The sequence below is a fragment of the Mustela erminea genome, chromosome 1 (genome assembly GCF_009829155.1).
Source record: "Mustela erminea isolate mMusErm1 chromosome 1, mMusErm1.Pri, whole genome shotgun sequence".
NCBI classification, from domain to species: domain Eukaryota; kingdom Metazoa; phylum Chordata; class Mammalia; order Carnivora; family Mustelidae; genus Mustela; species Mustela erminea.
In genome coordinates, this window is record NC_045614.1 from 12,610,552 (window position 1) to 12,627,291 (window position 16,740).

General features: G+C 41.8%; 1 protein-coding gene across 1 annotated transcript; it reads right to left on the minus strand.

Annotated features, from left to right (window-relative positions):
• Positions 1–11,246: 11,246 nt before the first annotated feature.
• On the minus strand, positions 11,247–12,185 carry LOC116573946 (olfactory receptor 10H4-like). Its single transcript, XM_032314388.1, has one exon. The coding sequence runs from the start codon at positions 12,174–12,176 to the stop codon at positions 11,247–11,249; it is 930 nt and encodes a 309-aa protein (XP_032170279.1). The 5' UTR covers positions 12,177–12,185.
• Positions 12,186–16,740: the final 4,555 nt, after the last annotated feature.

Sequence of the window (16,740 nt, forward strand, 5' to 3'; positions counted from 1 at the left end):
CTGACCCGCCTCAGATGCTGCATCTGCTGAGACCAGAAAGGATATGAAGGTTCATGGTTTATCCTATGAAGGACAAGTATGGTTCAGCATCAGAAAACCTATCGTGTGGTTGTTCACATGAATAAACTAAAAAGGAAATAGCATAATTATTTCAATCTAGGCAGCAATCCTGGATTACTAAAGTTCAATTCCTATTTGTGACTTTAAAAATTGATTTTTAAAATTTTTATTTAATTTTTTCAGTGTTCCAAGATTCATTGTTTATGCACCACACCCAGTAGTCCATGCAATACATACCCTCCTTATTACCCACCACCAGGCTCACCCATCTCCTCCTTCTCTCTCCTCCAAAACCCTCAGTTTGTTTCTCAGAGTCCACAGTCTCTCATGCTTCTTCTCCCCCTCTTATATTCTCAATTCACTTTTCCTTTCCTTCTCCTAATGTCCTCCATGTTATTCCTTATATTCTACAAGTAAGTGAAACCATACGATAATTGGCTTTCTCTGCTTGACTTATTTCACTCAGCACAATCTCCTCCAGTCCCATCCATGTTGATGCAAAAGTTGGGTAATCATCCTTTCTGATGGCTGCATGATATCCCATTGTATATATGGATCATATCTTCTTTATCCATTTGTCTGTTAAAAGGTATCTTGGCTCTTTCCACATTTTGGCTATTGTGGACATTGATGCTATGAACATTGGGGTACCTATTGCCCTTCTTCTTACTGTGTATTTATCCCAAAGATACAGATGTAATTTTAGCTATTCTGACTAATGTATGGTGGTAACTCATAGTGGTTTTGATTTATATTTCCTTGATGGTAAGAGATGTGGAACATTTTTTTCATGTGTCTGTTGGCCATTTGGATGTCTTCTTTGGAGAATTATCTGTTCGTGTCTTCTGCCCATTTCTTGACTGAATTATTTGTTTTATGAGTGTTGAGTATAAGAAGTTCCTTAAGAGATCTTGGATACAGCCTTTTATGTATACTGTCATTTGCAAGTATCTTCTCCCACGGAGTGGGTTATTTCTTAGTTTTGTTGACTGTTTCCTTTGCTGTCCAGAAGCTTTGTATCTTGATGAAGTCCCCAAAATTCATTTTTGCTTTTCTTTCTCTTGCCTTTAGAGACATGAAAGAAGTCCCAGTGACCAATGTCGAAGAGGTTACTGCCTTTGTTCTCTTCTAGGATTTTGATGGATTCCTGTGTCACATTTAGATCTTTCATCCATTTTGAGTTTATCTCGAGTATGGTATAAGAGCAAGGTCCAGTTTCATCTTTCTGCATGTTACTGTCTAATTTTCCCAGCACCATTTATTGAAGAGATGCCTTTTTTCCATTGTATATTCTTTTTTTTCCATTTTTTCCCATTGTATATTCTTGCCTGATTTGTCAAAGATTAGTTAACCATAGAGTTGAGGGACCATTTCTGGGTTATTTATTCTGTTCCACTATTTTATGTGTCTGTTTTTGTGCTAGTACTTTGCTGTTTTTCTAATCACAGCTTTGCAATATACCTTGAAGTCAGGCATTGTGGTGTCCCCAGTTTTGGTTTTTTTTTTCAACATTCCTCTGGAAACTCAGGGTCTTTTCTGTTTCCATACAAATTTTAGAATTATTTGTTCCAGCTCTGTAAAAAATGTTGATGGTATTTCCCCCAATTCACTTTTCCTTTCCTTCTCCTAATATCCTCCATGTTATTCCTTGTGTTCCACAGGTAAATGAAACTGTACATCCACAATAGCCAAACTGAGGGAAGAGCTGACAGGCGCTTAAACAGATGAATGGATAAAGAAGATGTGGTCCTCAAACTCAACACATACAAAACAGATAATCATTTCAAAAAATGGACAGAAGACATGAACAGACACTTCTCCAATGAGGACACACAAATGGCCAATAAAAAACATTTACATGAAAAAAATGTACATCATTACCAGCCATCAGGGAGATTCAAATCAAAACCACATTGAGATACCACCTTACACCAGTTAGAATGCCCAAAATTAACAAGACAGGAAACAACGAGTGTTGGAGAGGATTTGGAGAAAGGGGAACCCTCTTACACTGTTGGTGGGAATGCAAGCTGGTGCAGCCATTTTGGAAAACAGTGTGGAGATTCCTTCAGAAATTAAAAATAGAGCTTCTCTATGACCCTGCAATTGCACTCCTGGGTATTTACCCCAAAGATACAGAGGTAGTGAAAAGAAGGACCATCTGTACCCCAATGTTTATAGCCGCAATGGCCACAATCGCCAAACTGTGGAAAAAACCAAGAGGCCCTTCGATGGGCAAATGGATAAGGAAGATGTGGTCCATATATACTATGGAGTATTATGCCTCCATTAGAAAGGATGAATACCCAGCTTTTGTATCAACATGGACAGGACTGGAAGGGATTATGCTGAGTGAAGTAAGTCAAGCAGAGAGAGTCAATTATCATATGGTTTCGTTTATTTGTGGAGCATAAGGAATAACACGGAGGACATGGGGAGATGGAGAGGAGAAGGGATTTGGGGGAAATTGGAGGGGGAGATGAACCATGAGAGACTATGGACTCTGAAAAACAATCTGAGGGTTTTGGAGGGGTGGGGAGTGGGAGGTTGAGTGAGCCTGGTGGTGGGTATTATGGAAGGCATGAATTGCACGGAGCCCTGGGTGTGGTGCATAAATAATGAATTCTGGAACATTGAAAAGAAATTAAAAAAATAAAAATTTTAAAAAATTTAAAAAAAGAAGATGTGCATGGAGCACTGGGTGTGGTGCAAAAACAATGAATACTGTTATGCTGAAAAGAAATTTTAAAAAATGATTTAAAAAAAGAAGATATAGTCCATATATACAATGGAGTATTATTCAGTCATCAGAAAGGATGAATACCCAACTTTTGCATCAACATGGATGGGACTGGAGGAGATTATGCTGAATGAAATAAGTCAAGCAGATATAAGCACACATCTCAAAGATTTTTTTAAACTCTCAAACATCTTAGCAATATTTATTGAATATTATTCTGTACTAGGACATGAGATACAAAGAGGAATTCAAAGGTGCTCCCACTGCAACGAATACAAATTAATAATAGTTAATAAAAATGTGATATGTGCCTTCGTGCACCCGAATGTTTATAGCAGCAATGTCCACAATAGCCAAACTATGGAAAGAACCTAGATGTCCATCAACAGATGAATGGATAAAGAAGATGTGGTATATATACACAATGGAATACTATGCAGCCATCAAAAGAAATGAAATTTTGCCATTTGCGACAACGTGGATGGAACTAGAGCGTATCATACTTAGCGAAATAAGTCAAGCAGAGAAAGACAACGATCATATGATCTCCCTGATATGAGGAAGTGGTGATGCAACATGGCAGCTTAAATGGGTAGAAGAAGAATCAATGAAACAAGATGGGATTGGGAGGGAGACAAACCATAAGTGACTCTTAATCTCACAAAACAAACTGAGGGTTGCTGGGGGGAGGGGGGTTGGGAGAAGGGGGGGTGGAGTTATGGACATTGGGGAGGGTATGTGCTTTGGTGAGTGCTGTGAAGTGTGTAAATCTGGTGATTCACAGACCTGTACCCCTGGGGATAAAAATATATGTTTATAAAAAATAAAAAATTTAAAAAAATGTGTTATGTGCCTTAATACCAACAGTGAGTATACAATGTACACATAGTAGGTAGAAAGAAGCAGCCCAGAAAAGTCAGGGAAACCTGGGACAAGTAGTCATTCTTAGATGAGGACCTAGGTGTCTATCAGATAGAAAGTGATGAGAGGAAGAGGAGTGCAGGTAAGTGAGGACATGCAGGCAGGGTACATGGGGGAAGCTATGCAATGTGAAGTGATTGTATTCTGTGAATATTATGGTTAATATTAATAGTGCTCAGGCTAGGGAGTGGGACTACAAATCCTGGGTTTCCTACTGGTTCTCCCAATTACAGCTCCAGAGCTACAAATAAAATGTTTAGTTTCATTTTCTTTATCTGAAAATGAAGGTTTTATGTACTTCGTGGGGTTGTTGGGAAGATCCAATGAGTTAAATCACATAAGGATTTTAATAGGTGCCTAACAAATTTTAAGTATTCACTAAGGGTTAAATATTACTATAAGGTGGTCATAGAGACAGACAGTGAGAAGACCTTCTCAGAATCTTAAAGATTCTTAAAAAGCTTCTTCTCAATGTGAAATCAACTAACACTTTCTTAGTTAACTAAGAATATACACTGCAAAATTAACAAATAGTACATGAAGTGGGAAGCTAGGAGTGCCTTGTTTTAGGATCAGGAACAAGCCAAGTTACTCACTGTCTCTGCTGCTCATTAGCAGGGAAGAGAAAGCCAGGAGAGGTGCTTCAGGAAAGATATCAAAAGAAGGAATATCAGGATCAGAAGGGAAGAGATGTGATCATCTACCTAGAAAGGTAAAAGAATGAAGGCAGAACATATTTGAGCAAAGACAGAAAGAACACAAGTTGCAGAAGACTAGATCAACTTCCCAAACTCACAGTATTTTCCATAGAATTACACTTGTAATAGTCAACGTTTACGATAGAATTTAAGGGAAACATAAAATAACATTACTGATAGTGAGACAAACTGTAATGAGAGAGTGTTCATACATTTTGGTCTCACGATTTCTTTACACTAGAAACCTATTGAGTCCCCTAAAGGGCTTTTGCTCAAGGGAGTTATAACTCTCCATTCATAGCATATTAATAATGAAAATTGAGATTCTTTGAGAATATTAAATGAATAAATAATGAATTCTGGAACACTGGAAAGAAACAAAAAAATAACTAGAAATTTTAAAAAGATTAAAAAAAAGAGAAAAAGATGTGGTCCATATATACAATAGAATATTATTCAGTCATCAGAAAGGATGAATACCCAACTTTTGCATCAACATGGATGGGACTGGAGGAGATTATGATGAATGAAATAAGTCAAGCAGATATAAGCATACATTATTAACACATTAAAAAGAACAATAATCAACCATTGATTCAACCTAAAGGAACAATCAACTCATGCTAATATAAGAAACACTTTAGGAAAGTAGCTGGATTAAAAAAAAAAAAACAGCTTGTCTTGTGAGAAGTGTGGCTTTGTTCTGCATTTTAGCAAATTTGTCCAATGCTGGCTGGATGGAAGACAAGAAGATGCTCATATCTGTTTCTGCATTCAGCCTGTGGCACTATGTGTTTTTAATTGAAACATATGACAAAAATATATCCTCTCCTTTATTGGAAAATTGAGGACCTGATGACCTCCCAAAAGGGTCTCCAGGGCCCCAGGGATCCTCATATCACACTTTGAAAACCTTTGATGTAAAATATCTAGGAATTAACCAAGCATATGCAGTATCTCCCAGGACAGAATTTTTAAAAATTTTATTTTATTTTTCCATTGTTCCAAGATTCATTGTTTATGCACCACACCCAGTGCTCCATGCAATACATGCCCTTTTAATACCCACCACCAGGCTCACCCAACTCCCCACCTCCTTCCCCTCCAAAACCCTCAGTTTGTTTCTCAGAGTCCACAGACTCTCATGGCTCATCTCCCCTCCAGTTTCCCCCAACTCACTTCTCCTCTCCTTGCAATGTCCTCTGTGTTATTCCTTATGCTCCACAAGTGAAACCATATGATAATTGACTCTCTCTGCTTGACTTGTTAAACTCGCATAGTGTCCTCCAGTTCCATCCATGTTGATACAAAAGTTGGGTATTCATCCTTTCTGATGGAGGAGGAATACTCCATTGTATATATAGATTACATGATCTTTATCCATTTGTCTGTTGAAGGTCATCTTGGCTCTTTTCACAGTTTGGCGATTGTGGCCATTGCTGCTATGAACATTGGGATACAGATGGCCCTTCTTTTCACTACAGCAGTATCTTTGGGGTAAATACCCAATAGTGCAATTGCAGGAGCATAGAGAAGCTCTATTTTTAATTTCTTGAGGAATATCCACATTGCTTTCCAAAGTGGCTGCACCAACTTGCATTCAGTGTAAGAGGGCTCCCCTTTCTACACATTTGCAACAGTGTAAGAGGGTTCCCCTTTCTCCACATCCTCTCCAACACATGTTGTTTCCTGTCTTGTTAATTTTGGGCTTTCTAACTGGGGTAAGGTGGTATCTCAATGTGGTTTTGATTTGAATCTCCCTGATGGCTAGTGATGATGAACATTTTTTCATGTGTTTATTAGCCATTTGTATATCTTCTTTGGAGAAGTGAAGGACAGAAATTTTAATCACAGATAGATATGTAGAAGATAGTATGGGTACATGGAAAATATGGAAACCACTGTGCTCTCTTGGATGGGGTAAGCTAATATAGCAATTACGTCAGTAATTGTAAAAATAAAGTAAAATTAAAAAAATAATAAAAGCAGCACATGCTGTAACACATACAAAAAGAAGTTAAATTTAAGAACTATTTTAAACTTCTTTCTGAAAGATAGTCAGCGAAAAGGCATACTGGTCTTCTAAAAAGGGAGTACACAAGAGAGAGAGAGATATCCCTCCCCACATTGAGACTCACTACAGACTAGGAATCATTTTAAAAAGTGTGACAATGGAACAGACATGTATGATCATGCTGGTTGGATATCTCAGAAAATATCCCTGCTTGATTCTAAACACAATATGTGATTCAAATGGAAAAAATGGATTATTGACTGGTTTGTGGTGGAAAACTCGTGGGTTTATGAAGCCGTGCAAATCTGGATTCCTGCCCAAGACAACAACCAAAATGGATGGATTTTATGCATTAAGTGAAATATAAATTTAATAGGAAAGAGTGTAGGAGAATAACCTTGCAATTTCAGAGTGAAGAAGGACTTCTTAACCAAAACTCAAAACCACAAATATTAAGGTGTTATGGAGAAAGGAGAACCCTTTTACACTGTTGGTGGGAATGCAAACTGGTGCAGTCACTCTGGAAAACAGCATGGAGATTCCTCAAAAAGTTAAAAATAGAACTATCCTATCCAGCAATTACACTACTACATATTTACCAAAAGAACAACAACAAAAATATATACAAATTCAAAGGTATACATGCACACTGATGTTTATAGCAGCATTTTCTGCAATAGAAATAAATTATGAATAAATTATGGGAACAGCTCAAGTGTTGGATAAAGAAGATGTGGTTTCTATATACGATAGAATATTACTCAGCCATCAAAAGAATGAAATCTTGCTGTTTGCAACAGCATGGATGGAACTAGAGAGTATTATGCTAAATGAAATAAGCCAGTTAGGGAAAGACAAATAGCATATGATTTCACTCGTATGTGGAATTTAAGAAACAGACAAAGGAGCAAAGGGAAAAAAAGGGAGAGAGTGACTCTTAAGTACAGAGAAAAGAGACTCTTAACTATAGAGGAAAAAACTCTTGGTTGTCAGAGGGGAGAGGGTAGGGGTTGGGAGAAATAGGTGATGGGCATTGAGGAGTACACTTATGATGAACATGGGGTATTGTATGGAAGAGTTGAACTAGTATATTGAACACCTGAAACTAGTATTACACCATATGTTAACTAGGGAGATTGAGATAACAACTTAAAAAATACACAAAATTTGTATATGCGTGTTTTATGTATAAAGGAGGATTTGAATTTCATAAGCGTATCTTCTGTAGGTGCTGATGCCATTCTCTGGAGAAAAATGCTAACTTCTCAGGAAAGGAAACAGACAAAAAAAGTTCGCCAAGGATTTTGTTCAACAACAACAACAACAAAAACACAAAACCAAGGGATATCGAGGATCTATGAATAGGCAGGTGGAGTTTGGGGAAAGAAACTTTGCATTGCTGAAAATTGACCAGGAAGTACTATCTAGAATAAGTAAGACACATTCAGACGGAGAAATTTCTTTTTTTTTCTTTTTTCTTTTTTTGTTAAAAGATTTTATTTATTTATCAGAGAGAGAGAGGGAGAGAGCGAGCACAGGCAGACAGAATGGCAGGCAGGGGCAGAGGGAGAAGCAGGCTTCCTGCTGAGCAAGGAGCCCGATGTGGGACTCGATCCCAGGACGCTGGGATCATGATCTGAGTCGAAGGCAGCCGCTTAACCAACTGAGCCACCCAGGCGTCCCCAGACGGAGAAATTTCAATGCAGAAATGAGTCAAGGATATGAACAAAGAACTCACAGATGGGGTTTCACAGACACAGGAAAGGGTGGTTTTAGACAAGGAAAACGCAGAGTAAAACCACCGTGCCCTTTCACTGTACACCTATTCATTTCCCCAGACTAGAAAGTGCCTGGTGTTAATCGAAATATGGAGAGAAAACAATACTGATGGCTTCCTGGTGAGAACCAAGAATGCAGAAGAACAGACTTCACCTGCTCTGTGCAACAGCACATGGTCTCCTGAGCACCTATCTTGATTGTTCACACCTGTCTGAAGGGAGATTGTCAGAGGATGTTTCAGTAGCCATTGCTTGAAGTGGGTAAATGAACAAGCCTGCTTGGGAACTGTAATTGGGAAGAGGGCAGTTCACATGGGTTGGATGCAACTGTTGGGCCCAGGCAGGAGTTTGATGCACACACAGCAGGTAAAGGAACCTATAAAATGATCTTAAGTAAATGAAGCAAAAGCAGATAAAAAACACTCTAGCATAATTGCATTGGGCCCATGAAAAATAGAGCACCTGAAATTACTCTGGATGATGCTGTAATAGGGTATACATGTTTCTATATGTTTCTCAAAACCCAAGGATAGGTAACACAGTCAACCCTAATATAATATAATATAAGTTAAGTTAATAATTATGTATCTATCCATATTCGATCACCAACTGGAACAAATGCACCACAAGAATACCAGATTGTACAGCCTTCAGCAATGCTGGCCTCAACTCACCAGATGCCAGTAGCATCCCCTCCCTCCCCATAAGCTCTGATAACCAGGAGGTCCTCCAGGCAAGTACAAACATTTTTGTACTGGATGTGCAGAATCAGTCCCAAATAAGAATGCAGACTTAGAGGCTGCAAAGGGCACTAGGCTGTGTGTCCAGGACCCAGAGTGGGCAACCTGAGAATAACCCCAGCAGTTCCCCAAGGCTAAAAGCCTATCTTATAACCCTCCTCCTAGACTCTGTCCCCATCCCAAGTTTCGGTCTTGCTCCCCACAACTGTACGAATATCACCACCTACCCTGTTCCTCCTGGTCCTCCTCAGCCTGGGCTATCTCTTCCAGGAAGCAGCCAGCAGGGGACGGCAGAAGAAGCTCCCCTGCCTGAGACTGTCAGTGGCACACAGCGGCAGGTGTGGGGCCAGACCTTGGGGCTCCTGGATGCTCCGTACTTTACCCCTGATGCAGCTTCCCAACAGGCTGCTCCCCAGGGCCTTCCTGGGACACCAACTTGCAAGGTCTGCCCTGAGTCTGGAGAGGCCAGGAAGATCATCAGAGGGCCTCTGGGGACCCGCAGCCTCTATTCCTTCCTCCAGTAGCCCAATGTAACCAAGGCTCCCTATTGTTCTCTCTGTCCTGAGCGCCCCAGCCCCTGCTGAGGCCTAGGAACTCCCAGTCTTGGGAGAGACAGGACTGGATTAGATGCCGTCAGCCAGTTGGGGGCAGAGCAGGGTCAGAGGGAAGAAAGGAGCGGGAGCGGCCCAGAGTGGGAATTCAGGGCTCTGCCCTGGGGTCAAGGCAGCTGGAAGGCTTCCCAGAATAAAGGTAATTTAGAGCTGGGTCTTGGAAAGTCTCTTCTCTTGGTGAATGGAAGTGTTCAGGGTCTTCTGGCCAAAGTGGAAAGCCCCGCTTCTCCTCTTGGTGGAGTTACCCTGTGTTGTCATGGTGATCCAGCCAGAGAATTCACATTAGTATGTGCATCCTTGGGATGTAATAACACATTTGGTCTTTGTCCAGTTCCTAAGACACAGCCCCTAAGCCCCTGTCTCAGGAGTGATAATAGTAGCTTCTGTATGCTAATAAGATGAATGGGGGCGGGAGGCCCCATCTCTCCTTGCGGTCAAGTTCTTCCCTATCCCTGTTTTCCTGGTAGTCCAGGCCAAAGAATCTACATTAACATCTGCCTCTCTGTGATACGGTCAAACTAATATTTTGTTTCTTGTGTGTCTTTGTTTACTGACCATCTGATGAGAGTCTTTGTATGTTCATGAGATGATGGGAGGCTGTGGGTTTAACATTACAAGGTATCTGCTGGCCTCATCTTTGAGTAATAGTTTTCCAGGAAGATCCAGGAAGATCCAGGAAGGTCTGAGCATATGCTCAGACATATGCTTTACCAAACCCCCGGCATGGGAATCAGACAGACCTAACATTCCATGTGACCCCCTTCATTCAAGTGTTGTGTGACCACCACCAGCATTTCTCCTCTGCATAATAATAGTACCCATACCATTGACCTCTCTTCTGTCATTTGAGATAGCACTGTGCTCTCAGCAAATCCTCTAGATAGATTCAAGTGAAACAGGAATGAGAACTTGATGTTGTACTGAAGGTAATGTGGGGAAAAGGGAAAGGGATCTCCATAAGATGTCAGTTAGCAACACAGTTTTAATATTCTGCATGTTCTAATCCAAACGCTGAACATCTCCTCCCTTAGCTCTTTCCCTCTCACTCCCTTCCTCTTTTTACTTCACATTCAGACATCCTTCAGTCAACTAAGATCAACATAGAAACTTATTTGGGGTCAATCCCCTCCAAAGACAGCGGAAACTATAAAGAGTCAGCCATCTTCTTGGAGACAAATAGTTTATTTTCTCTTGTGCATATGTTATAATTTAAAGATAATACCTATACAACACTGGACACAGTGCCTAATAAGAAAAGCCCCAATGCTGGTGGAATTTATCACTTTGCTTACTCTTGTTGTCCTTATGGTGGAGGAGGGGAAGTTCTGCCCTACTTGTCCATACAAGAAGAACCATTGCCATCAGTGGCCGGACACATCATTGTGATGCCCCCCGCTGGCCCATAGGTAAATAATACATTCTTAGACATAGGTACTGGGATGGACTTCATTACATGGTGTCAAGAACGAGAGATGGTAATCACTAGAGGCTATGCAAGAGGGAACAAATTGAAAACAAATTGAAGGGGAAAAAAAGAACGCCTACCATGCATCCAACATCTATGGATGCATCTCACGATACCTATGTAGTATTCTCAAATACTAAATCTCTACGACAGTCCTATGGAGACAGTCACTACTATTCCCAGCTCTGCTATCATATTTCCTCTTAACCAAACTGGCCATCAGGAGCTTAGGGGACTGAATTTTCTCTGGAAGCTTTTCTTTATGGCATTCTTGAGCTCCTTATTCCTGAGGCTGAAAATGATTGGGCTGAGAAAGGGAGTGAAGACTGTATAGGTGGTGGCCATCAGAGTATTACTGTCCATAGAATGGGATCCCTTGGGCTTGAGATAGATCATGGAGGCAAAACCATAGTGCACAATGACCACAGTGAGGTGGGACACACATGTGGAGAAGGTCTTGTGCCTGCCTTCACTTGAAGGGATCCTCAATATGGCAGCCACAATGAAGACATAGGAGAGCATGATGAGGAATAAACATCCCATCAGAGCTGTGACACACACCAGGATCACACCCAGGGTGACAGAAGATGTCTCCTTCCCACAGGCCAACTTTAGGAGGGAAAACACGTGGCAGCCAAAATGATGGATCACATTAGACCCACAGAAGGTGAGGTGAAAAACTATCAGGGTCACCATCATCCCCATGACTGAGCCACCAGCCCAGGTCCAGGACACCAGACGGGCACAGGTGTGGGTGCTCATGAGCACGTTGTAGCGCAGGGGGTGACAGATGGCCACGTAGCGGTCATAGCCCATGATCATAAGCAGGAAGGAGTGGGTGAAGCCAAATGTGAAAGAGAAGAACATTTGACTGGCACAGGCCACAAAGCTGATGGAATGGTGGCTGGAGAGCATGTCAACCAGCATGCGAGGTGTGACAGCAACAGTGAACAGAATCTCGGAGGTAGACAGGGCACATAAGAAGAGGTACATGGGTGTGTGCAGGCTCTGCTCATTCCAGACAGTGGCCATGATGAGCAGGTTCCCCAACAGGGTGAAAAGGTACATCAGCAGGTACAGCAAGAAGAGGACGGGCAGGAGATGCTGTGGGAGGTTGGAGAAACCCAGAAGGATGAATTCAGACACCATGCTATAGTTCTGACCAGCCTCAAATGCTGCATCTGCTCAGATCATGGAGGAAATGAAGGCGACCAGAATAAAAATAATAAAGATAGTGAATCTGTATAACAGTAACCTTAAAAAATCTACAAAATGGAGGAACTTTAGATATGGTGTGTTAGGATTGGGAAAATGACAAGGATACTCACTGTTTCTGCTGTTCTTTAGCATGGAACTGAAAGCCGTGAGTGGTGCTCTAAGGAAGGAAAAGAAAGAAGATATGTAAGATTGGAAAAGAAGAGACCTGCTCATCTGACAGAAAAAGCAAAAGAATGAAATCAGAACATACCCAGTGTGAGAGAGCACTGAGCTGTAGAAGACAAGATTTGCTTCTAAAAACCCGTATTTCTCATAGAATTACACCACTAGTCATCATTAAAAGTATGAATTTGAAGTAAAAAGTAAGATACCATTCCCATGAGTGACACAAAGTATAAAGAAACAGCTCTCTAGCATTTTGGTCTGGCGATTTCTTTACACTTAAGAAAAGTTGAGCCTCTAATGCACTTTTGTTTGGGAGCATTATCACTCCCCATGTTCACCAGATTAGAAAGAAACACAGATTTTCTGACAATATCCAATTATGGATACATTCTAAGGAAGAATCTACCTGTTCAATGTCAATGTAAGTAACAATTATTTAGGAAAGTAGCTACTTTTACAAAATTAACATTTAGTGACAAGAGGGCTCTCTCCTCCTCCTCCTCCTTCTCCTCCTCCTCCTCCTCCTCCTCCCCCTCTTCCTCCTTCTTCTGCTCCTTCTCCACCTCCTCCTTATTCTTCTTTTTACATTTTAGCAAATTTGTCCCAGGCTGGCTGGGTGGGAGACAAGATGATGCTTGTATCTTCTTCTTCATTCAGGCTGAGGTAATATGTGGCTGTAGTTGAAGCATATGATGAAAATACATCCTCACCTTCATTGGAAAACTGAGAACCTGACGGTCTCCCCAAAATGGTCTCTGGGACCCCAGGGTCCTCATATCACACTTTGGAAGCCTCTGTTGTAAAATATCTAGGAATCAATCAAGCACATGAATGCCTCCAAATTCAGAAATTTTTAGCATTAATAAAATGCAGGTGATTTGAATACATAGAGAAAGATCTACACTCTCAGATGAGGTCAGCGAGTATGGAAATGATAACACTTCTTCCTCAAATCAGAGCACCAGAGCAACTACACTTTCAGTGAGTCAGCTGTATATCTCATAACAGTTTCCTCAAATTCCTTCTGAAAACTAAGGTCAGGGCAAAACCATACTAATCTTCTGAAAGTGGAGTCAATAGGAAAGGAATGCTCTGGCAGGTGTGAAGACTCATCATAGACATTATACACATCATAGTCATTTTTAAGTGTGAACCTGGAACAGACACAGACACTGATCAAATTGATCGGATACCTCAGAAAATATCCCCGCATGAGTCACAGCTTAACATGTGCTAAAGGTGGGAGCACAAGTCAAAGGGAAAAGCTGGATTGTTTAGGAGTTTGTGGTGGGAAAACTGGTCCTTTGATGAAGCAAACTCAATCTGAATTTCTGCCCAAGACCATATGCAAAGGTGGATTCCAGGATTCAAGACATAAATACGAAATATGACCATGGGAAGTTAATAGGAGAAGGTATAGGAGAAGAATTTTGTTGATCTAGGGTTGGAGAAGGACTTCTTAAACAAACTTCAGAAACACAAACATTAGGTGTTTTTGAAAAAAATGAAAACATCAACAGGAAGAGTATTTGTTCAACAAATGATGTTGTGGATCCAGCTAAGAGTAGATGGAAAGGTGAGGAAAGATCACTGTCATTGTCCACGACTGACAGGGAATATGATGTAGAATAAACAAAAAACCAGTTCCATCTACAAGGAGTAGAAATCTCAATGCAGAAATGAGCAAAGGTGTGAGGAGAGAGCTCACATTGGGTATAGCACAAGCAAATGAAAACATGCTAAAAAGAAAGAGAAAGAGAGAGAGAGAGAGGAAGGGAGAGAAAGGAAGAGAAATGCAGTGGAAATTCAGTGTCTACGTATTTAAGGTCCCAAACTAGAAAGTGCCCAGTGCTATCAGGTATGGGGAGCAAGCAATATTAGTGCACTGCCTGTGAGAACTAGAGGGTTAAAATGAATAGGTCCTGTGCTCTGTGCACTAGCACATGTGCTCCTGAGTATCTATCTCCATTGCTGACAGGTATTTATAAGGGAACATGTCAGGGAATATTTTGTAGCATTGCTTGTAGTGAGGAATGTGGAAAGTGCTTGTCCATAAGTGGAAAGAGGGCAGCTCACATGGGCTGGATGCAACTACTAGAGCTCCAGAGTTCGATGCACACACAGCAGCATAAATGAACCTGTAAAATGATCTTGAGTGAATGAAGCATAAGCACATGAACACTCTAGCATAATTCCATTTGGGTACATGAAATTTAAAGCACCTGAAATATTCTGGATGATGCCATAATGGTGTGTACAAGTCACTGTACATTTGCCCAAACCCAAGAATGTAAGATGTAGACAGTGAACCCTAATGTAACCTGTGGGTTGAGTTAATAATAATTTATCCCTATTGGTTCACCAACTGGAACAATGGCACCACAAGAATACCAGATTGTACAATCTTTATCAGCAAACCTGGCCTCCACTCACCAGATGCCAGTAGCATCCCTTACCTCCTCAGGAGCAGGGACAACAAAAAGGTCCTTCATGCATGTACAAACATTTGAGGAGGGGGGGTAGGAGCCCCAAACAAGAATGCAGACTTACAAGCTGCAATGGGCACTAGGCTGAGAAAGAACTTAAGACCCAGAATGGGCAACCTAAGAAGACCCCCAGCAGTTGCCCAAGGCTAAGAGCCTGTCTTATGACCCTTCTCCCAGACCCTGTCCCCATCACCAGTCTGGGCCTTGCTTCCCACAACTGTATGAGTATTGCCACCTACCTGTCCCTCCTGGTCTTTCTCAGCCTGGGCTGCCTCTTCCAGGAAGTAGGCAGCAAGGGAGGGCAGCACACAGGGGCAGGTGTGGGGCCAGACGTCAGGGCTCCTGGAACTGATGCTGTGTGCTTTACCCCTACTGTAGCTTCCCAGCTGGTTGCTCCCCAGGACTTCCCTAGGATACCAACCTGCAAGTTCTGCTCTCAGGTTCTTGAGAGGCTAGGAGGATCATCAGGGGACCTCCAGGGACTAGCAGCTACTATTCCTTCCTCCAACACTCCAAGATGATCAAGGCTCCCTTCTGTCTCTCTCTGCCCAGAGAGACCCAGTCCCTGCTGAGGACTAGGAGCTCCCATTGTTGAGGGAGACGGGGCAAGATTAGATGCCTTCAACCACTTGGGGTCAGGAAAGGGACAGAGGGAAGACAGGAGCTGGAGTAGCCCAGAATGGGAATCCAGGGCTCTGCCCTGGGGCCAAGGCTTTCCAGAATAAGGGTAATTTAGAGGTTGGTCTTGGAGACTGTTTTCCCTTGGTCTTTGGAAATGTTCAGAGTCTTCTGACCAAACTGGATAGCTCCACTTCTTCCTTGGTTGACTTAGCTTTTCTCTGTTGTCACGGTGATCCAAGCCAGTGAATCTATTTAGCATGTGCATTCTTGGGCTCTAATAACACATTTGCCTTTTGTCCAGTTCCTGAGATAGACCCACTATGCTCTTGTCTCAAGAGTAATATAGTGGCTTCTGTATGCTACTGAGATGAGTGGTGGCTGAGGGCACCTGGATAGTTTTAGGAAGGGGGCTGCTCACCAGAACAACCAAGGGATGATTAGTGAATTGGAACCTCCAGGGAGGGGAGGGGATACAGATTGATATTCAATACTGATGATGAATGATTTAATCAATCGTGTCTTTGTCACCAAACCCTCATAAAACTCCCTAAACCCTGGAATTCAGAAACCTTCCCAGCTCGTGAACACATAGCAGTACTAGAGGGTGGCGTGTGCAGCGAGGGCATGGAAGTTCCTCGCTCTTTCCTCCATACATCTCTTTTATTTTTCTGTTCTTGAGTTGTTTATTCATAATAAAGTGGGAAGAGTAAGTGTTGCATTTTCCTGATTTCTGAAAGCCATTCTAGCAAAGTATTCAAACTGAGGAGTGTGGAAACCCCCACCTTTGTAGCCACATCAGAAAGAAGTGCAGGTTCCCTGGGCAGTAAATATGTGTGACTGACATCTCCAGGTTGTTAGTGTCAGAACTGAACACAATTATCAGACAACAAGGTGGTGTCTGGGTAGTTGGAGAATTGGTCATTGGTGTGGAAAGAATTTACACATTTGGTGTCTTGAGTATTAGAGGCAGAAATAGTTCACTTTCTCTCCCTTTGTCCTGTCAGAAACATTGTCCCTTCTACATCCGAAATCAGTCTCAATTTGCCACCCCACCCCATCCAAGATGCCCTCATACACCTCTCCTCATCTTTTCCTGCATCTGCTCACTCTGCCTGCCCTCAGCAGGCTGCTTCCCTGACACCAGCTAGAAGAGGGCTCTACAAACAGGAATCTGACCACTTTGGAAAACTGTTTCGCAGCATCTATTCAAGCTGAACATAGGT